Genomic DNA, 23091 nt, shown 5'->3' on the forward strand with positions numbered 1-23091 from the left:
GAATCTGCGGGACTGTCTTTAAAAATGGAGGAGCCTGAGCACTTCTCATTCACTGCTGGAACTCCTGTGGGTTAACCAGGAGCTGTGTCCCCGTCTGCTGTTTTACTGACCAGGTAAGAAGCCATCTGTGTTAAATCTAAAGTGTATGTGTAATTAGAAATGTAATTGCATTTTATTTAATAGGTTCATTTTTTCCATTTTTTGATTCACAGATTTGAAGCACATTTCCTGTCATGGGCAACTCGGCATCCACCGGCTTCGTCACTTCTACCCCAAGGAAGCTGTCCTGGGGGCGCCAGAGGGAGGACACAGTCCAGCTGGAGGACTTCATGACACGGTGCGCAGAGGACCACTGGAAAGTTAAAGGAAGGAGAAGTTTCTCTGTGAAAAAGATCAACCGCAGCTGCAGCATCCATTATGTCAACCTAGCTGCCCAAGACACTGACATTTCTTACCCGAAGAGGGGAGCGATGCTGAACCCTGCTTTCGTCGGAGATCAGGGTCCATGAATGACTGAGTTCATGGTGGGCAATTCAGTCTACAGCAGAACTCAGCAAGGTGATCCTCCAAGTGATGTCTGAACCGTCTCTGTGAAGCCACTGCAACATGGCAGATAGTTCATCGAGGGCTTCCCCTGACACGGTTTACCCTCTGACCACTTCACTTAAGTTGTGAACACATAAACAGGAAGGGAGGACTCATTAACACTTTAAGATGCGATCAGTCCCTTTTGAGAAATGGAAGGGAACATAAACATGTTTCCTCTTTCTTTGTATTGCATGCAAACCAGCTAAAAACACTGTTCAGATCTTAACACCCCAGAGAGAAGTCAGGTATCAGTCATCACATCACATGACTTCACTAGCTGCAGGCACCAGGTAGCAAAAGGATATCCTGTCTTCTCGCCTCTGCGCTGGTGATAGACACAGTTTAAGGTACAGTAAATGTCACTTTGCTGGTTCTTACTTGTTCTGTGGACTTTTCAGCGGGTTTATATCGTGGCTTTCGGTCAGTACTGCAGTTACAGAAAGTAATTTTTTCCTTGATCCTTCCGTCTGTCGTTGTATTACATTGTATACACAGTTTGTAACTGACATGAGAGAAAACTTTCAAGACAAATACATTCTCACCTCTCACATCTCACTCTGTTGTGGCCTCTTGATTTATTTTCAGCCGAGGTTGCATCGCGGTTCTCGTGTTTCGATCGTCTGTGGTCCGGTCTGAGTTTTGGTCACGGCTGGTTCCTGTTTTGCTGTGCTCGAAGGTGAGGGAGCGAACACGTTCCCTCAGAGCCTGTGCATATAATAAAGTTGAGTATTTTATTCTCTAATAAATAATTTAGAATCATCGGTAAAGGTGAGACTTTTATTCAGCTCAAAGTGCGCTCGTACTAAGAAACAGCCCATTTGCAACATTTAATGTACTTACAAGTTAATGAGGCAGTAATGCTCCAAAGACCTGGGGATCAAATGGTGGTGAGAGAATGAGAGAATGAGTTTTTGGGAAGAACTTTTTATCAGAGTTTCGTCCCAATTGAAAAACTGTCCCCACAGAACATTACAATGTCATTCATATATATCTGGCTTATTTTTGTGGGACCCTCCTGTGTATCGACCCCCTCCCAAGAAGCAGCGTTTTTGTGACCTAATTACACCCTGAGCACAGCTTGTTTATTTCTATATGGAAATATATCAAATATATAGGTCCAACAAATATATTTCTGAGTTTGGAACGTTACCTTATTCATGATCTTAATGTTACCTTTTTGAATTTGACATATTCCAAAATACAAAATGTGCCCCTTCAACATGAAAGCTTACAAACGATCAACATCGACAAAAATAACAATAATAACAGTCTTCGTTCGGATCATTTGTCTGATGCATTGTTGAACATTTGAATTATGTTATGAATACATGAACATTACCTGAGCAACTAAGATTATTAAAATTGTTTCCATTTTGTTTATTGGATTCTTTGTGCTTTCAAAAACAAATGTATTCTGAGATTGTGTAGGTTCGTCCATGAATTGTCACATCTGTATAGAAGATGACTTGTTGAATCTCATAAATAAGCTTTCGAAATGTTACTAATGTAAACTCCCGGTAGTCGGACCATCCGAATCAACAAATATGTGAATTTTTTTTCCTTTTTTTTTTTTTCTTGCTCAGTGGTTATGGTCTCTGTGTTTAGCATGCCAAATGCTAAGACAAAAATACAATTGGAGAAGTCGTAGTTACTAAAATAAATCAAATTCTTGAATATCTGAAAACGGAAGTGAGTGCAGCAGGATAGCACACATTGTTTTAAAGGCCAGGGATGCAGAGCACAGACAGAATTGGATATAAAATTAAAGAAATTATAATGTCTATGAGAGCTGATTGTGATGGCTCATGACAGTAAAACTTGAAAATATACAACTCAGGTGAGAATAGTTAAGAGTCCAAAACATACTTAGAATGAAAAGTGAAAAAAAGATAATAAAAATAAGAAGAAATTAATGATGATTAATATGGTAGAATTCCCCAAAAGAAGTATGATGAGACCAAGGTTTGACTTGGTTTAAAACATGGAATGGAAACTTGACAAGTCATTTCACACGAGGAGGAAACGACAGTACAGCAGCACAAAACAGGAAATATTCATCACTTTGCTTGTAGGTCTGACCAAGAGAGGAAGAGATGGACTCTGTAAAATGGACCCTGTTTTTGGGGGGCCTTTGCCTCACAGGTATGTAACATTCCTGATATGCTGCATCACAAGAATATTTTTATTTATTTATTTATTTGCATTGTTATGTTTGTTTGTCCGGGCCAAGAATTTAATTTCTAGGTTAAGTTGTAATTTATTTTGTGCTTTGCACTATTTAATTTTTACATTTTCCTCATAATTTTATTCCAGTTCCTCAGACTGAAGCCTCATCTTGGACAGTTAAGGTGCCATCCTCAGTTAAAGGTCTTCCTGGATCCTGTGTGGTGATCCCCTGCTCATTTAACTACCCAGATCCAGGATGGACAGTCACTGAGTTAACCGGGATGTGGCTCAGCGATACAAATGAACTAATTTATCACCCAGAGCAATCCAAAACAATGCAGCAGTATCGGAGTCGAACGCAGCTGGTTGGAGACCTCAGACATAAGACCTGTTCACTGAAGATCGATCCTCTTCAGGAAAGTGACCGCGGGCCTTTCTTTTTCAGGATAGAAATAAAAGGCCATGATAAATATTCTTACAAAGAGAAGAAGGTCTCCATCGCAATGATCAGTAAGTTTATCTCAATGAATGTCAACAAACACCATTAACAGTACAGTTCTGTCGTTATTTCCACTGAATTTCTTTTAATATTTCAGAAATGTGTTTATAAGTCGGTCCTTACACGGATAATTTGTGCTGATCAGCGATCAGTGAATATGGAGTCAGAAAAATAACTAATTTGGTTGATTTTTGCAGCTTCAGAAATTTCATGAAATGTTATTATAATTGCACAAACACCCTCGGCTAAACTGTATAGCATTGTTACCTCTATGTTTTTGTTTCACTTGATTTATCTTTTAAAGTTACCGGTACATTTTTAATCATAACCCTTAATGAGCTCCTCTGACCATACAAATGAGTACAAACAGAGCTACCAGAGGTCCCCTGGTCTCAACAACAGTTTCCAGTTCCTTATTTGAATGGCTTTACTGACTCTGAAAATAGCTTCGATCATAACAGTTTCATTTCTCTGGATAAACACATGTCACATGTCACCCAAAAATCCCATATGTTGTACCCTATTCAGCAGTTTTTTTTAAAAAAAACTTTTTAATCCATCACAAAACTTGAAATCAGACAGAAAACCTTAAAAATTTGTAATGCAACTATAGTCCCATTCACACTGCCTTTTCAAGACGGCAATCATGAGCAGATACTCCACCTCGCCGTCTGTGTGAAAGTTCCAGAGGTGGAAAGGGGGCACAGTATTGATCCACCTCTGATCCGCCCTCTGAGGTAGTAACACTGCTGCAGCAGAGGCAGGATGGCATCTGTGTGAATGGAAAAACCAGCAGCGGAGTACAGGGGTGTGATATGTGACAGATAGGCGGATTACAGAGCAAACAGAGTGGCGAACTAACGTCGACTTTGCGTGTGATTAAGATACTGGTGGATCTGCACCTGTATGACGTCTGTGTGGATAACTTCAAACATGATGTCCGTCTGCCTCCGTTAACAGCATCTACCTGAATATGTTAAACTATATTAGTCTATTAGCAAACAGGCTGTTGCTTCCCATTTTGACTCATGTTCTGCCTGGATTCATGTTTTTTGTTGATGGTTTTATTCCATTCAGCTGCCTGCATAAATCCAGTATTCCAGTTTCCTCTTATTTGTCTTTGGTACTGTGTTTGGGCACATTAGGGAAAAAAGCAGCCTTTGCCCTGAAATACATGCAATTAACAAACTGGGCACAGCAGTAAAAGGTGAAGCTTTTGCAGTTCCAATAACCCAAATGTTACGACTGAAGCACGACTTGAACCCAGACGCACGACTCAAGAGACAAAGGAAACCATGAGGCAACATGAACACAAGGCAACTAAGCACAACCAACTTTCTTGGCCATGACACCAAATTAATTTGTTTACAACACTGTTAAAGAAAAAATTCAGATCTATAGCACTAGCCTATTCGTCCTCCGTCTTAAATATAGGCTCTATAGCAGATCACATGTTGTTCTCTGATGGGATGGGACTGTCAACACGGACGACCACACTGTTACTTAGTCATTTAGAGCAAAAAACTTGAACTCATCATGTCTTTGTGACTTTCACTATTGTGTTACTGTCTCTAGCAACTTTTGTAGAAAATCAGTCACTGTGACAGTCAGCCCAGCCGACCAAACTTCAGTGAACTTTACCCAAGAAAACAGCATCCCTCTTCACGAGTGAGAGTCAGACAGGGTCCCTTAATTACTGACAGCGAGTATGCAATTATGTAATTTAGAGCAAAAAACACAACTTTGTTACTTTCCGCAACGCATGGTGGGTCAGGATCTCAACTACAACACTAACAGCAGTGTCCTTATGATTAGAAATAGCCGGTGGATACATGTTTAGATCAACAGGTGGAAACCAGGGGAAACACATTAAAAAAAACTAACACAGATGTCAACAGTATGATGTGTACCATCACGCCTCTTTTGGTTCCGCAACACCGGTGTGCTGTATCAAATGACATGCTACATGGGTCAGTGTGAACAAACAAAGTCAGTGTTAAGGTGAGCCTTCTTTGTCACGATAATGCAGAGTCTCTTAATTAGGGGAAATAGCAATTGTGAGGGAAAGTGAGTTAAGGTGTCCAAATATCAAAATGAAGGAACCATTCTGACATGAATTTTCAACGAGAACTTAAAGAGTGCAAGTGAAAAGATAGATGTAGTCAAATATAACCACTCAGCATCACGAGAGCACTTGACAGACAGCAGCAGCAGCCCAACCCAAATAAAACAGGAACAGTATCCTTCTGTCCACGCCTTTACCCAGTGTTGTAAAAAGTACCCAAAATACTATACTTACTAAACTTAAATAAAAGTAAAGATATTGTGTGCATGTGCACGTGCCACTATGTGGTGACCAATTAGCCATCTGATTATCTGACCCGATATTCAGCAGTTTCCTAATTCTCTTTCTAATTCAATTGTCTATTCCATTTCTTTTTTCTAATTTGATCATGATCCAAATGATCAATTTGGCTCAGATGAGACATGCAATCTACAAAGTAACTAGCAACGAAATGTATCAGATAAATATGTAAAAGTACAACATTTGCTTCCAAGTGGCAACATATTGAGCATTTCTTCGTGGACATACATTTTTATAGGGTGTATCTAATATTTGATTTATATCTTCTTAGTAGTATTTGTTGTTTCGGCTCGAGGTTACTCCCGAATTGACTGAGGATATTTGATTATATCCCCTCAATTTTATACGCCATGGTGCCATCACAGTGTGCGTTCCTTTTTCGATTTTTTGTCAGCTGAAGTGCTTCCATCATCTTTAATGTTGAAATGACTGAAACCAGAATGTAGAGTTATAACAAGTTCTCCCCCTTTCTTGCAATTGCCTCCTGGGTTTTGCTGTTGCCTAACATGATGTTTCTTGTTGTTACAGATGAACTACCTCCCATCAGTTTCTCTGTGAAAGAGGGGGTAACGGAGGGTCAAAATGTGTCTGCGTCCTGCTCTGTGTCTCACTCGTGCCCCTCCTCTCCTCCTGTCTTCACCTGGAGTCTCTCTGGACAGGCACATGTCCAACCACAGCAGCTTGAAGACGGCCAGTGGAGAGCTACATCAACTCTGACCTTTCACCCCACCATAGTGGATCATAACAAGCGATTAGAATGCACCGTAACATACCACGGAGGGCGGCACCACAAAACATCCAAGGTCCTCAAAGTAAACTGTGAGTACATATTTTACACATTATATACACATTTTTCAAAATGGATCAAAGCAAATAAAAGATAACAAAAAGCATTTTAATAAATGTGAAAATTGGAACCAAAAATCGCAATAAAGCGAATGAATAATTTCAAAACCACACTGAGCTCAAGAAGCAGTATATGTATATATGTATCTGATAGATTTGGTGATTTTTTACTCAAGCTTTACCAACACATAGGCTCCTCATTCAAATAAAGTGGCTTTTGATGCTTCTTAGGAGGTTTAGTCACAGTCAGAGGATTTACAGTCATCACATATTCATGTGCAGTGGAAAAAGAGCGTTGTGCTGTTCCTTACTGTTGTTTATATTGGTTTAGGTAGACTGCTGGACATAAATTTTGCCTGCTTCTGTATAATTTCCATGTGCACCATAAAGTCATTTGGTTTTGTCATGATCCACCAAATCCATTATTCACTTTGATTTTAGATTTAACATTTTTTTCAGCACTGATAGCTCTGCCATTGTTGGACAATTGCATATGGATTCATGAAGATCAATTGATCACTGGTTTCATGACCTGACACTGTTATTTCCAATGTCAAATTATTCTATAAAGAGATAGTGTCAGGTTGGGGAAAAATGGAAAAGGTGGACCCAAACGCAGTAGACACGGGAGGCAAAGATGGGGATAAACAAATGGCGAGCTTTAATTAAAGCTGAATACAAAAATCAAAAGCGGAAGAATGGGGATGGAAAAACAAAGTAGCAACTAAGAACAAGTCAAAGTAGCAAAGCAAAAAAATACAAAGTTCAAATCAATGTCAAAGTACAAAATCAGACAGAACAAAATACAAAATAAATCCAAAACCTACCAAACAGGATCATGAGCAAGGATCATGAGCAAGAATCAGGAGCAAGGAGCAGACAGAGAACATAAGACAGAATACAATGACCGGACAAGGAGTGAGGGGAACACAGAGACTAAATACACAGACACTAATGACATGACGAGGAACAGATGAGGAGACAGGAGGAAGGAAGCCAGGAGAGATAACGAGGGGGAGGAGCACAGAGGAACAGACCAGGAGGGAACAAGACAACAGACAGAGGGAGCCAGAGGGGAGAACACAGGAGAACTTAAAGGACACATGAGGGCATGGAAAAATCAGAACATGAGACATGAGACAAGGAAAAACCAAAACACAGAACACAACAAGACATAGAAAAAAAGGACATGAATCAAAACCAAAAACCAGATACAAGAACAAACAGAAACAAGAGTCATGACAGATAGAGGTATTTTACAACAACAGTTTGACTTTAGCAGGTTAGGGTTAGAGAAGTTCGAATAGCATTCACCAAAATTAAAACCCCAGCCTTTGGAGATTCAATAATTAACAGTAAAAGCTTGAAAAGCAGTTCTTACAAAGTTTGGTTTCTTAAATCAGTTCTGAGATACCCCTCTTCCCAAACAAATCAATAAAAGATAGCTGAAAAAGGAAATAATTTCAAGACCTCCAACACTGTCCGAGTTACCCTTGGTACCAGTCAGTTGACTGTCTTAAAGCACAGCGGATAAGCTATGTCATATTAGGAGGGTTGTTGTTTTTTTCTTCTAATGCACGCAAAGTTTTTTTTAATTTTGAATCAATATTGTGACACCTCTACTCTTCAGTCATATGCTATCAGCTTGACTTGGATTTATGACCAAATACCTGCGAGAGTAACAACATTCCCACTAACCTTGGTTGTTATTTGTCATTGTTGCTCATTAGCAAATGCTAGCATGGTAACACATTAAACTAACATGATAAACGTGGTAAACATACCTGCTAAATATTAGCATGTGGGAATAGCCATTGAGAGCATATGTTGCAGTGCTAGCGGCAGCATTTAATGGTTCATGGCACTGCTGTGCCTAAGTAAAGCCTCACAGAGATACGGGCATGGCTGCTTGCTTGGCTGTAGACTCTTATCCTGTTTCTTTATGTGACCTGACATCAGCTTAGCATTGACATTACTTTGTAAGTAGTGCAAAATGGGAACAAATACCATCAAGGGCATCACTACCATGTCAATTGAACAATACCAATATCACATTTACTGTAGAAAGCACCAGAGCATGTCAGTCCGCTGTTTTCATGTGTCAATCAACATTTCTTGGTGCGATTTTTCACAACATTTTTAACAAATCAGGGTTTCAAAAAGTAATAGGGACAAAATTGACCATTTTAAAAGTTAGAAGAGACATGTCCCCATGATCCCCAGTGTGTAAATGACACCTACCTACGATATCTCTGTAAATACTATCATGAATTCAATGTTTCCATGTAGACGCTCCTCATGTGAAGGTTGAGTACAAGTCTGATGTAAAGGAAGGAGAAGCTGTGCACCTGACATGCTCAAGTGATGCCAATCCTCCTGCCAGCAGCTATGAGTGGCAGAATGAAATTGGAGCTATGCTGCATCAGGGGAACGTCTTCATGCTGCCAAATGTCTCCAGACAGCATACAGGAGCCCTGTACTGTACCGCTACTAATACAATAGGACAAGGCAAATCAAGCCCTGTGCAGCTCAGTGTGTCTTGTAAGTAAATAAATACCATCAAGGGCATCACTACCATGTCAATTGAACAATACCAATATCACATTTACTGTAGAAAGCACCAGAGCATGTCAGTCCGCTGTTTTCATGTGTCAATCAACATTTCTTGGTGCGATTTTTCACAACATTTTTAACAAATCAGGGTTTCAAAAAGTAATAGGGACAAAATTGACCATTTTAAAAGGTAGAAGAGACATGTCCCCATGATCCCCAGTGTGTATATGACACCTACCTACGATATCTCTGTAAATACTATCATGAATTCAATGTTTCCATGTAGACGCTCCTCATGTGAAGGTTGAGTACAAGTCTGATGTAAAGGAAGGAGAAGCTGTGCACCTGACATGCTCAAGTGATGCCAATCCTCCTGCCAGCAGCTATGAGTGGCGGAATGAAATTGGAGCTATGCTGCATCAGGGGAACGTCTTCATGCTGCCAAATGTCTCCAGACAGCACACAGGAGCCCTGTACTGTACCGCTACTAATACAATAGGACAAGGCAAATCAAGCCCTGTGCAGCTCAATGTGTCTTGTAAGTAAATAATGAAAGAAATAACATGATAAGGCAAAGACTTATTTGAATATTTAAAGAAAAGCATGGGTAATTCATCACTCGGTTGATTGTCCTTACAGATTCTGGCCTGCATGTCAAGCATACATCTTCACCACCGGCGACATAGTACTCTAGGTGTCCCTCAACAGGCAGATTATTGCCACATTCATTTCTTTTACTGCATTGTGTTTTGTTTTTTAATTTCTGAAGAGGCAGGTTTTGTTTACATAAAAGTGCAAAAGTGACAATGCAAACATTTTACTGGTTATGTTACCTGTGGGTAAAAGGAAGGTTTTGTTTTGTTTTTTTTATGACTGGGGTGGTTAAGAAAAGGCACAAATCACATTTGCTGTTGAAAGCACCAGTGAATGTGAGTCAGCTGTTGTTTTCATGTGTTAATCAACATTACTTGGTGCGAGGGATTTTTAATAACATTTTTAACAAATCATACTTTCAAAGCCATTCCCATTTACTTTACCATTTAAAAAGGTAGTAGGGACACGTCCCCATCATCCTGAATGTTTGATTGACACCCATCTACGGTATCTCTGTAAAGACTATTATGAATTGTATGTTTCCATGTAGACGCTCCCCATGTGAAGGTTGAGTACAAGTCTGATGTAAAGGAAGGAGAAGCTGTGCACCTGACATGCTCAAGTGATGCCAATCCTCCTGCCAGCAGCTATGAGTGGCGGAATGAAAGTGGAGCTATGCTGCATCAGGGGAACGTCTTCATGCTGCCAAATATCTCCAGACAGCACACAGGAGCCCTGTACTGTACCACTACTAATACAATAGGACAAGGCAAATCAAGCGCCGTGCGACTTAATGTGTTGTGTAAGTATACAATGAAAGAAATGTCATGATAGGGCAAATACTTATTTGATTAATAAAGGAAAAGCATTGGTGACTCATCACTACCTTTATTGTCCTTACAGATGCTCCTGAGGTGAAGACCATGTCTTCCTGCTCCTCTGAGACAGACACAGTGAAGTGTGTGTGCACTGTGGACTCCAAGCCTCCCAGCAGAGTCTATTTTGTGCTTTCTGACAAAGTCCTGCCGAGCACCAAGGTAGAGACCCACAGCTCTCTTACCATCGGGACTCTGCAGGCAGACCTGGGATCTTATGCGTCCGTCCTCTGCCTGGCTAACAACACACAGGGCAGTGCCAGCCTCTCTTTATCTGTCAATAGTAAGAAAATCTTTACAATTCTAAGAATGCATGACACATGCCTGAAGATATAGCACAGATTGTATATTGAGAAAGACTGTGACATTTTTTTCTGTGTGGGCAGGTAAGATGCAGAGTTACATCATCATCGCGGTCGGAGCAGGGATAGGTGTGACCATACTGATGCTTTTGATCGCAGTGGGAGTTGTTATAAAATGGTAAGTTGTTTCCTGGAATTGACAAGTGTACATTTTAAGCACACATGTAGATGTATTTGTTAATATAGAATAGAAACATTTCTAATAATAATAAAAATTGCACATCATTTTAACAACTGCCAGGGCAGGTAGTCGGCTCATAAATTTCTAAAGGGCATGACAGCCTGTGTTCATCATTGCAGTTGGGTTTCAGTGGTTTAGAAAGTTCTAACTCTATTGGGCCTAAAATTGCTTAACATTTTTCTGCCAGTAGGGGGCGGTCTGGACAAGCACCAACATCTCACATGAGCACCAAGATGGCACACAAAAATGTGGAGCTCCCTGAGTATGCTGCGACAAAAAGGTTTTTGGTTATTCCCCACAGTTTAAACTAAAGTTTACTCAAGCTGTAAAGTGTCACAAATAAGACAATACTGCAGTATGCTTGTGTGTGTCTAGTTGGTAAATTTGAAAAGTTTGCTTTCTGCATTCTTTCCGTAGAGGAGAGACGAGGTATGAGGATGTACATTACCCTGACATGCATCCCGATGATCCTGTATATGGTAACATAGAGGTATGTTCAGTTTTCTTGAGTCATTTATAATGTCCTTGCATGAAGGAACAAATTAAGTGAATCTTGTTTTCTTTCTGTGTAGAATGACTGGGATGACGCAATCTACGCCAATGTGTAACATCGCTGAGTTCACTGGAGAAACAGCTGGTGTGGGCAAAGAAAGTTTTAAAAAAGTGTTGATATGCTATTTTCCCTATATATCACAAAAGTGTTATTTTTCTGTCTCCTGTAATTTGCACAAATTAATCAATGCACTTGAGTTTGCAGAGGTTGTTGCTCTCGTCTCTTTTCCTGATGTTGTCTGATCAGTGTGTGTTATGCAATATTCCCATTGAATAATAAATTATTTGGACTTTCAAACGTGTTTAACAGCTCTTCATTTTTGCAGAGCATCAGCCTGTCACTAGCAACATATGGTGCAAAAGTGTGAACTTCCGCTTTTTCAGAGCAGTCAGTTAGGAGGCCAGCTGCGGTGCCTATTTTGTGCTGAATACCAATGTGGTGTTTTTGTGCACTGTGCCTCTCCAATCATACCACCACAACACAGATGCATCGAAGATATGCACTCGCCTCACAGAGTAATATCATAATGTACCAGCATTTTACAGATAGATTCATTTTCATTCCATCTATATTGACCTCGTGAGTTTCAGAGACGTGCACTGTGAATGTTGCATGCTCATCCAGTTTATTCATCCATTAATCAACTGAAACGATGAGGGCAAAATAGTCTATGGCCGGGTTACGCTGGGAAAAACCACTGTGTGGCTTAACAGTGTGTTGATGGTGAATTATCAGGAAGTCAGAGAGGAAGCTGGTTACCATCTTAGCTGATTAGAGTACTGGAGTCAAACACACCAAACACCGACCTAGTCAAACAAACCCCTGACCTGATTATAAACTGCAAAGATAAATCCACTTTCAGAGATACAGTACACCTCAATTACCAAGCATATGTCATCCCACATTGGTGCACAGCTTCTCTGCCAGCCAATGAGTGTTATGTAAATAAATCTTGAATATTTCCTTTAAACAGACACACATAACTTGACTTATGGATATTGTCAATCACATTTATATCAGTGAAATACCCCACCTGAGTAACAACATAATTCAGTTCATTCAGTTGAATCCACCTCCTTTTTTTCCCCTAAACGGTTTAGACAAAGACTTGACATACCTTTAAGGAAGTTTAATGCAGGACAGTTGTATCAGTAGCTGGAGCCAAGTGCACCACAGACACTGAATGTAAAAAGTTCGTAATCAAAAGCAGTAAACACACAAATGAAGGTGCATTCAAATAGTTTTCGGTGTTGATCAGACATAACAAAACATGTGGGCTACACACCTTTAAAGAAGCCTTAAACAGTGAAACATCTCTGAGAGGAAATCTGCTCTGACCTCCAGCGACACACAAGATCTGAAGTTGGAAATAACTGATCGTAAGTGACGTTGGTGACGGGTGATGTCACAACGTGCAGTGAAATGTTCTGTGTTTCTCAGCTGGCTGATTGTGTAGATATGTATGTGAACAAACGGAGCAGGCAATAAAAATTAAGATGTGAAACTTGTTAATGTAGCTGCAGGCTGAAAGGTGATATTCAGAACATGGTGGAGCTCTTCACCGGCTCCCTTCCTCTGTGCTGCACTGTGCAGTTTAAAGGTTGTGTGAACTCAGCAGATTGAGGGTCAAAGGTCAGGATTGACCATATTCCGCACCTCCGCTCGTTCAGCTTCTATGGTTGGAGCATGACTGTTTCAGAGCGACTCCAGGTGACTTGAGGGGCAATGGATGGGCAGGTGTGCGTCACGGAACAGGAGGCAGTTACTGTCTCTTAAAGTGAAACTCTCGCCAGAAAGCAACTTAGGCTTTATTTGTGAATGTATATGAGTGAAACCTTTGTGTAAAAGCATAATTACGACAAAAGAGGCAAGATATACCGTATTTTCGTTTTCGGGTACTCACGCGCTAGCATCAAAATCAGTAAGAAGGCTCGACACAACATGAAACTTTGCTCGCAGCATCAACAGGGTCTCTACACAAGAACACAAGCATTGAGAACATTGTTTGTGTACACAGAGTTGACTAAAAAGAAGGTTTTTTAATAACTCACTTTAGCAGCTGTATCTTTGGAATGTCGCTGTCATGGCAGACAAAAAGCGTTGATCCCCAAGTTTGACTTAATAGGAAGGAGATGGTGGATCACTCCTCAAGCCTTTAAAAATAGCAATTTTGATGCTAGTGTACAATGTAAGTGCCCTAGCACTCCATTGAAAATTAGCTTTCCCGAAAACGAAAATAAGGTAAATCTACAAAGTGCCTCTTTCGTCGTAATTATGCTTTTATAGGAAAGTTTGACTCATATACATTCACAAAAAAAGCTTTTGCTTTTTGGCGAGAGTTTCACTTTAAGCCTTCACAGACAGAGATGGAGGCTGTGGATCCCCTGTGCAGTCAAATATAATGCACACATGATGAATATTACTGTTTTGCCTTAAAAAACTTTAAGATATTCTTAATAATAATAATAATAATAATAATAATAATAATAATAATAATAATAATAGCGGGTCCGCTGCAGAGCCTCGACACATGGGCCGCGCGCGCTACCGACAGACCTATGCGGCGCCCCAGAGGTAGTTTATATTTGGGGAGACTATTTGAGACAATCTTTCTCCCTCTCCTTCACAGTCCTCTTCAATGACTGAAAACTAAAAGAAACACTGATATATCATCATCATCATCATCAAGTCAATCAGCAGAATTTTGACTTCAGCAGCATCACAACCGTAAATAAAGCACAGAAGCAATGGCAAACATATATCTTGCATGCTCACTAATAATTTCCTCAACTCTGAATCTATTCAATGGCTGAATAGATACGCCGTTACTTATAGTGTTTCTGAGATTTGTGCAGTGTCACATGTATAATCTTGCATCAAACTTTGAAGTTGCAAGTGTTGCCAACAGTTACAGCAAAACGTCGAGGTCAAGCATGAGCTGATCTTTATTCAGATACAAAAGGAGCCACAGAGATGTTTTTTGTGCAATATGCAGTGACTCTCATTGTTTGTCCTCCGCTCTCCATTTCATTTCTTTACTCACAGAACACTTTGTTCCACTAATGCACAGAAGCTATAGTTTTTCTCACTAAAGGTGGGAAAAAACACAAGATAGGTGTAAAACATGAGTCAGCAAAGGGCTGTGAGACACCATCTCTTGATGTCAGGGCCGATATTTTTTATTCTAAACTAAATCTCTTTAAGGAGGTTAAAGTTGAGCTCTAAGATAGTACGATCAAATGTGCTTTGTAGAGGGAAAATCCCCAGTCAACCACATCTCCTTTCTGAGGAAATACACATCTGGGAAATCTTTTTATACATTTTGCAGCTTTGCCGTTCAGGCATATGAAGAGTCATGTGACGCTCAGTAAAAAGAGAACATTAACCCTTTCATACATTGTTGAATATAGCTGTTGAATGTATTACTTGTGTTTTAGTTGTTTGTTAGTTTGTTTTAGAGTTGTTAAAGTTTGTTATGAGACATTTACTTTACATAAAAATAGAATTAATAACAATGACATTCAGTTAAGTGCATAACTCCACCAAGGCCCAACTGTCCCCTTTTGTGATCACTCATAGAGACCAGCCTAGGATCCATACATGAGGCCCTGAGATACATTTAAATAAAACCTGGATCCTTCCTTTAACGAATCCACACCAAAAGGTAATGGGGTCTGCTCTGTGCCGAGGCACATCTTCCATCCAAGTTTCGTGGAGATCCATTCAGTAGGTTTTTTTTGTGTAATCCTGCTGGCAAAGCAAGCAACAAACTAATCAACAGGGGTGAAAATGTGACGTACTCAGCAAAAGTGAAAACAACCTATGTGCGTTTTTTAGGTAACATTCAGGTAAATGTTAACAATTTTTCGGGAAGTGAGATGCTGACATAAGGCATGCATGAAAGCTGGCAACACACTGAGGGACAAACCCTCTGAGGGCAACAGTCTCTAAGCACTGATGATAAGCCAGTGCCCAGAATACAGGTCGCTAATACAATCAGGGTCGAGAAAGTCTTATCCTTAATCAATGAAATCGTGTCACCCTTGATTGTTTCATGTAAATTGGCTTCCAAAACCTGTTCACACTCTCTATAGATTCAGTTCTTCTTGAAAATGATCCCATCTCTATTTCTTATCTCAAGATGATCATGTGAGGTGAAAGCACAAAACTACTTCTTGTTAAAATCAGCCTTTATTTGTAGATTACAGAATCAGAATCAGAAATCCTTTAATGTCCCGCAGACGGGGAAATTTGTTACATCAGTCATTATCAAGTAATAACAAATGCATGTTTCTTAAATCCGGTCTGAGTGTCTTCCTCCTGCATGTAGGAATGGAAGGGGGCTTTTATGTGACTCCATCCAGGGGCCCGTTTTCACATAAACTGTCCATGGCTGTTGGATATATGGTGAAAGAAAATGGCAGCGGCATTACAGTATTTATCATTTTTATTTACTATACCTTGAGTAGAGATCATTGAACATTACTGTGACATCAGACACTGCAGATATTGCAAGATTTTAAAAACATGCCTGTGCGCATGAAGGAAAAAAAAAAATCTGGGTGTTGACAGTCCAGTCTGCCCCACCACTCACATGTAACTCAATCTGGCAGTGTCACCATGTAGCTGCTGAGCATAACAATAATAATAATAATAAACCTATTAAATATAATGCAAAAAAAGGGTACAATACAATACAATAAACACTGTAAGTCTGTCAGTGCTGGGTTCTGTTTTCTGTGAAATATGTGAAAATCACCTTCTCAACAAGTCAAAAGAGCAGGAAGGGAGAGGTCATAGGCGTCAAAACTTCCATTCACACATTTCAGGGTTAAGTTAAATAAAACTTTTCTCATCTTTCTTAATATGTTTGCCAATTTGCCCTCTGCGTCATCAGTGGTGGAGATGAAACTTCTGTTTTCCCTTCTGATTCAGTCTCCTGTTTCGAAATAAAGTTTTTATCTGGATTGCCACATTTTGTTTGAAGACTGAACTAAAAATGAAGGTTGAAACAGGCCAAATTTAACACAGCCTGGTGACTTAACCTGTGTACAGGATATAAAACCTGTCAGTGAGGCTGCCGCACAGTGCAACGGACAACTGAAATTTGGATATAATATCAGAATCAGGATCAGAAATACATTTATTGGAACAGGTTTTGACACACAAGGAAGTTGCGTTGGCAAATGAATGGCCACATTTAACATAAAGAAAGAAAACAAAATATGTACAGTGAGAGATCATAAATATGACATCAAAATACACCGCTGTTCTTAAAATAAAAAGATATGTACAGTGTTTAAAACAAACAGGGGTCTTATATCAGACTGATAACAAAATGGTCAAGAATCGAGCCGATCCTGGGCTGCTGTCTCACAATTTCCTCATCCGCAAGCAAGTAAAAAAACAACAACAAAAAAAAAAACACTGTTGCTCCGCTGTTCTTTGTTTTGCAATGATGTGAACAGTCTGTTACTAAAATCACTTGGAGGGGGCTGGTAGTCCTCTCTTCCTCATGATAACATAACACTGTTGTCATGCATCCTGCGCACAATGATACATGTTCACCCTTAAACAGGAACACATGCCCTCCCCCCACATTAAAACTGAATGCAGAACTTGCATTTAACTGGAAGTCTTAGTATGAAGAGATGGAAATTGAGACCTTCTATTTTTGATAATCCACGTTTGCATATATGTTGTCTGCATCGTACATCTGCTCTGGAGGGGCCTGCAAATACAGACATTGGGTGACATTAATGGTATATATTGACAAGATACATTTTCCTGCCACTGGTGTCACACTATTGCAGAGGTCTACAAGTGGCGGTTATGCAAGGAAACACAATGAATAGGCTGAACTGAAGTGTTTTTGCTGTAAACATGGATGTAAATGACACAGGGTTCAAACTTTTTGGCTGTTATGCAGACAAAAGTGCATTGTCACATTTTCTGAACCGTGCAATGTGTCTTGGTGATTGTGATTAAAAAAAAAAAAAAAAAAAAAGAACTCCTCCGAGCACTTTAAAGGTTATCTTTAGTTGTGAGAGTTAGTCACTTACCTCTACGTTTAGGTAGATGGGCTCATCAATGACCTTCGGTTCAGAAAGATCCTTGCCTTGTTTTTCACATGATACATCTCTGAATGGAAAAGAGAGACCTGTTAAGATTCTGCTTTGAGAAACAGGAGATATGAAGTGTGCCATTATGTCTGCACTTTATGTGCTTGTATCTTCCGGAATAACTGTTTCCTCTAGTATCAAAAGTTGCCACAATCATAGTATTAAACTTTAAACTATTTAAATCTGAACTTTTTTAAATTCCTTGTATTGCTCACACATAAGCACAGTGGCGAAACATAATATGTCAGCCCAGTAGCCAGAATAAAATGTTGACAAATACATTAAATTTGTTTCATATGTATGATTTTGCTATTTCTACAAAACTCCCCATCAAGTTCCGATGACATGAATACAGAATAACCCTCAAGCCAGAAGGAGGAGTGGATGTGGTAGCTGGACAGCTGCCATGTGAGAGATCACCGTTTGCAGCTTAAACCAAGGTATTTTGAACAAGATGTTGGGACATTTTCCAGCCGTTGTAGACGCAACAAATCAAATCATTTTCACAAGATGTTGGGACAACTTGATCAGGAACTGACCCGTTTCCAATTGAGTTTAGTACCTAAACTCAACCAGACCATAAGAACAGTTCTGACACAACACGAAATTGAAAATTGAACATAGGGCGATGCAAAGTTGTAACGTAGAGACACATTTACTCTGGTGACTTGGTTGAATATGTTTGTTCTAGTTTAACTTAAAAAGAATTTGTATCATGTAACAAACCTCTTGGTTCGGTTTGATGATGTTCTGCTGAAATTTGCATAATATCCGGACTGCTGCCTGATTAAAGTCCTTGACCTGTGAACATAGGTTATTACTAACAGACATGTTATAGAAAATGATTAAGAAACAAAAGTTAATCACATTTGTTTCTCATTTTCCACGTCACATATAAACTAGCTGTGATTAAACAAATTCACCGTCACACACAGATGTCTTAAACTGACATTTAAAGTGAAACTCTCGCTTTTTATGTGAATGTATATGAGTCAAACCTTCGTGTAAAAACATAATTACGATGAAAGAGGCACTTTTTAGATTGACCGTATTTTCATTTTCGGCTCGAACTCATTTTCAGTGGGAGTGCATGGGGCACTTTTATGCTAGCATCAAAATCACTATTTTTAAAACACTAAGAAGGCTCGACGCAACATAAAACTTTGCTCGTAGTATCACCAGGGTCTCTACACATGAACACGAGCATTGAGAACATTGCTGGTGTACACAGAGTTTACTAAAAAGAATGTTTTGGAACAACTCACCATAGCACTAGCTTCCTCCTCTAGCCGTCATGATGGCAGCCCAGACGTACTCGGGGATCGACACATCTGGGTAGAGTGTATGTGGTTCAGTTGAACTATGTGTAGAGACCCTGGTGATACTACGAGCAAAGTTTGATATTGTGTCGAGCCTTCACAGTGTTTTAAAAATATCAATTTTGATGCTAGCGTAAAAGTGCCCCATGCACTCCTATTGACAATGAGTTTGAGCCGAAAAGGACAATACGGTCAATGTTAAAATTGCCTCTTTTGTCGTAATTATGCTTTTACACAAAGCTTTGAGTCATATACATTCACAAAAAAAGCCTAAGTTGCATTTTGACAAGTGTTTCACTTTAAGGGAGACTATTATGCTTCTTGTTTTTTCCCTTCCCATATGATTTTATATAGGCTCTCTGGCATGTAAAAGATCTGGGAAGTTAAAAAGGTCAAACTCCGCACCAACAGAAGGTCCCATCTCCCACAGAAACCACCGCTCCTAAAACGCCTAATCAGTTGTCCAGCTTTTGATTCTGTGACTTTTTGGCATCAAACCGTGTCGCAGTGTCATACATAGCATAATTTATGCCAAGTGGATAGTGTGGCACATAAGAATTGATTTAACACAGCTGTTCTGTTGTTGCTAACATTGCTGGCTCAGGCACGGTTGAGTGCAAATACAGTGCTGCAGCACTGGACAGTATGAGGCAACTGACGCGTGTTTTGAGAATTTAAACATTTAATCCTATTCTAGTTGTAAACCAAAATAAATATGAACAGAACAATAAGCATAATGGGTCCCCTGTAAGACAGAGCCATGTTTCCATTCAGTAGATAAAGGTAAAAACAACAACATTCAAGTGTCATTCTGAGCAGTGAAGCTTAAGCATCCAAGTGAAGCAACAATAACCACAACAATTAGTTGAATGGGGGACGTCTTCAGAGTGTCTGCACTTGTTTCACATGGTGAAAACACAACGATCAATCATGAAACAAAACTAAATCACTACTATTTGCAAGCCCCACACTTACATTTACAATGTGACCCAGCAGTTAAGTTACCTCTTGCGTTTCTTCCAAAAGACAATTCCTCCAGTTCCAAGAATAATGATGATTACAAGTGCAGCAACTGCTACAGAGATGGCCACATATATTGGTGCTGAAGAATTTTGGGTCATAACCGCTGTGAAGAGAATAAAATAAAATAAATTATACAATACATATTAATTACAATACAATTAATTACAGATTTAGATGTTTTACATATCAATATGAACTGTCCTGAGAGACAAACTGTGTACATGTTAAACTTACTTGTGTTTGTTTCAGATATGGTAGTTGTTTCAAAGTTTGTAAATATATCTAAAAGGGAAAACAAAGAGTTTTCTGACAATGCTTATACGTCCATTTATATTTTTAAATGTGGATTAGATAATAAGAAGTGAGAGGTGATACCTGGTTTATGAGTGATGAAACTCAGCCCTGTGGGAGAAACATATTAGGTACTGATTATATTTCCCCTCCCTCGAGCATATGAATATAATTAGAATCACAATTAAAATATTTACCAAAATACTTACCATCCACAAAAATGGACACAATATCCTTTTTGAAACTGTATGATTCATTTGCGATAACTCTCACATAGATATCCTCATTAGTCGTGATGTTTCGGATCAGGAGAGTGCAGTTTTTCCGTTTTACATCTCCGATGAGCTTGGTCCTTTTTTTGTACCCCTCCAGCAGACATTTGTTTTCCGGGTGAAAAATATTTAGATTTTTGTCACGGTCGTCAGTTTGGCATTTTTCAGCAGCCATTTTTTTCCAGTAAACCTTGACGTTGTCCGTGTGGAGATTAAGAGGATAGGTAAAAGTGCATGGTATGGTCACATCACTCCCCAGTGTTGCAGTAATGGTACTTGTAACTGTGACATTCCACTGTTCCCCTGTGTTCAGAACCAAACCAGAATTTAAATGTATTAAAGTTCATGAGACAACATTCAAAGCAAACTCATCAACTCAGCGTGTCACCTACCTTTTGAGGGAGAGGCCAGGATCAATATGAGACCAACACCAATGAGGCCCGGCAGCTTCATCTGACCCAAGAAAGACATAATCTAGAAATGTCCAAGTGAATTCAGTTTTGCATCAGTATCTCACACATACGATAAAGTTCTGCCCGTATTCTGCCATTTACTCTGCAGAGTAAATACTCACTGTGAGAGGGAGCCAGATGAGGTTGGAGCTCTCTGTTGTGCCTTGTCAATAAGTGCCAGATCTTAACATTGATGTGAAATTCTTGGGTGTGTTTCCTGTTGCTCGGCAGCAAAGTGAAAAAAAGGAAGTTGGTCCATAAAAGTGAACACTGACCACAGTACAACTTTCTTATTGCGTTTTGAGGGCAAATCTCATTAACGCATGCATCACGTCCCTGTTCACTCACTGCGCAGTGAAGCTGTGCGGGACATGAAAGGTAATATTCACTTGAAGCTTAAGTGAATTTCTACATCTCTCTGACAAGTCTTTACACAAACAGCAGAGGCTTAGAAGTGTGAAGACACACAGGGTTTCTCTGTAATGTCACACAGATGTAAGTGTGACATTAAGGAAGGCAAATATGTGTAAGAATTCACACAAATAGACAGAGGCATTGGGCATCCACTATACACAAATAGAGACCTGTATGTTGAAGTTAATTTGAGAATTACATAAACACAGAGGAACTGGCATCAATGTCTGACAGTGTTCCTCCAAATAGAACAAACCATTTACAGGCACAGACAAGAAAGTCAGTTATATTGCTTACCTCCCTGGAAATGTTGGAAGCTTAACCGTGTTGTTAAATCTTAGTTATGTGTTGACAGAGTTGTATTGGGGAGATTATTTTGAATATTTTCCTATGTGATATTGTAATATTATTCTATAATTGTATATGATATTTAAGTGAGATAACTAACTAGCAACTCAGATGGTTGCACTGTGTGTGAGGCAGTCAGTCAGTGTGACATGTAACACGGTGGCCTTCAGTTCCACCCACTTATTTTCTGCTTCAGCGGGAAGAAAAGACAACTCTTACACTTGACCCTTAAACATTTCAGTGAGTGCTGTAAAATAAAAATAAAAACCACACTAGTTGTGTAAAGGAGGAAGTGGCAGGAGTTCAACAAAAGGCTTGCCTGCACTGCCAACAGTGTTTGTAAAAAAAATAAATAAATAAAATGTCATACTTGAGTAAATGTAAGTGTTAAAATATGACTTTGGTAGAATTGGAAGTCACTCGTCAAATTCTTAAAGTAAGTACCAAAAGTGTTTCTGGCAATGAATATATACAGTTATTTACTTGTATCTATACTGTATACTATGGGTTGACTGAATATCAGCCTCTATTATCAGATCTAGTATTCAGTCATTAAGTTACTTAAATTTAAAAAATTAACTTCTTTGGTATGCAATCTGCAAAGTAACAAATATCTTAAGTTATGAAATATGCATGTCGTGGAGTAAAAGTAATTTTTTTTTTGCCTCCAAAATGTAGTGATAAAGTGTCAGACTTCTTAATCAGTGCCCACACAGAAGGGTGGATTAACTGAAAGGATTTTTACTTATTTTTTACTGACAAGTTTAAAGGATAAGATTCACTTAAATAGTGCATAGCATATACAAAACAAATGCAAGTGAAAATAAAGCTACAGAAAGAACATGAAACTAGGATCATACAAATAAATATATGAACAATAACATAAAGAGTCAAATAGAGAAAAATCAGACAGAGGGGTACATCTATAGACCAATATATAATATTAGAAGGATTTCTGGGTTAAAGGTTTCAAAATACAAAATTAAATTGTTTTGTTTTTCATTGCATTGTGTGATTTAAGTTGTGACTTTAGTTCTAAAAGAAAAGGTGAACAATTGAGATGGGGAAATGTTCTGTTTGTGAATATAAAAGTTGATCATAAATATCAAAAGTGCTGTCATCTGGATTATTGTAGGAACGAACAACATGTTTAAAATTAAGAGTTAGTAGGCAAAGGGAAAATGAGACACAGGGGTTATTTATTTGTTTATTTATTTATTGTTTGTTTGTTTGTTTGTTTGTTTGTTTGTTTGTGTTTGGATTGGTCA

General features: G+C 39.1%; 2 protein-coding genes and 1 long non-coding RNA gene across 8 annotated transcripts; 1 reads left to right on the forward strand and 2 right to left on the reverse strand.

Moving 5' to 3' along the window:
- Nucleotides 1-105: 105 nt before the first annotated feature.
- Nucleotides 106-1262, reverse strand: LOC119005848. Its single transcript, XR_005070594.1, has 3 exons — nucleotides 1131-1262; nucleotides 456-599; nucleotides 106-352 (listed from the first exon to the last, which is right to left on the reverse strand). It is a non-coding gene; the product is annotated as an uncharacterized LOC119005848 (long non-coding RNA).
- LOC119005816 (sialoadhesin-like) lies at nucleotides 706-11873 on the forward strand. 4 transcript variants are annotated; one of them, XM_037073804.1, is made up of 12 exons: nucleotides 709-935; nucleotides 2661-2730; nucleotides 2902-3264; nucleotides 6147-6437; nucleotides 8754-9005; nucleotides 9304-9555; nucleotides 10162-10413; nucleotides 10515-10769; nucleotides 10873-10966; nucleotides 11217-11309; nucleotides 11447-11519; nucleotides 11602-11669. In XM_037073804.1, the coding sequence occupies exons 2-12, from the start codon at nucleotides 2682-2684 to the stop codon at nucleotides 11635-11637; spliced, it is 2010 nt and encodes a 669-aa protein (XP_036929699.1). In that variant the 5' UTR covers nucleotides 709-935; nucleotides 2661-2681; the 3' UTR covers nucleotides 11638-11669. The 4 variants fall into 4 exon arrangements, with proteins under 4 accessions (XP_036929700.1, XP_036929699.1, XP_036929697.1 ...); XM_037073803.1 differs by lacking the exon at nucleotides 709-935 and adding an exon at nucleotides 1179-1309; XM_037073805.1 differs by having other exon boundaries at nucleotides 706-2730; nucleotides 11220-11309.
- A 3887-nt stretch (nucleotides 11874-15760) lies between these two features.
- LOC119005837 lies at nucleotides 15761-21787 on the reverse strand. 3 transcript variants are annotated; one of them, XM_037073857.1, is made up of 10 exons: nucleotides 21773-21787; nucleotides 21184-21278; nucleotides 21002-21083; nucleotides 20547-20912; nucleotides 20422-20448; nucleotides 20281-20328; nucleotides 20029-20149; nucleotides 18431-18505; nucleotides 17645-17723; nucleotides 15761-17313 (listed from the first exon to the last, which is right to left on the reverse strand). In XM_037073857.1, the coding sequence occupies exons 3-10, from the start codon at nucleotides 21078-21080 to the stop codon at nucleotides 17251-17253; spliced, it is 858 nt and encodes a 285-aa protein (XP_036929752.1). In that variant the 5' UTR covers nucleotides 21081-21083; nucleotides 21184-21278; nucleotides 21773-21787; the 3' UTR covers nucleotides 15761-17250. The 3 variants fall into 3 exon arrangements, with proteins under 3 accessions (XP_036929752.1, XP_036929751.1, XP_036929753.1); XM_037073856.1 differs by lacking the exon at nucleotides 21773-21787 and having other exon boundaries at nucleotides 21184-21472; XM_037073858.1 differs by lacking the exons at nucleotides 18431-18505; nucleotides 21773-21787 and having other exon boundaries at nucleotides 21184-21477.
- Between the last annotated feature and the right edge of the window lie 1304 nt (nucleotides 21788-23091).

The sequence above is a fragment of the Acanthopagrus latus genome, chromosome 17, assembly GCF_904848185.1.
Source record: "Acanthopagrus latus isolate v.2019 chromosome 17, fAcaLat1.1, whole genome shotgun sequence".
In the NCBI taxonomy this organism is placed as follows: domain Eukaryota; kingdom Metazoa; phylum Chordata; class Actinopteri; order Spariformes; family Sparidae; genus Acanthopagrus; species Acanthopagrus latus.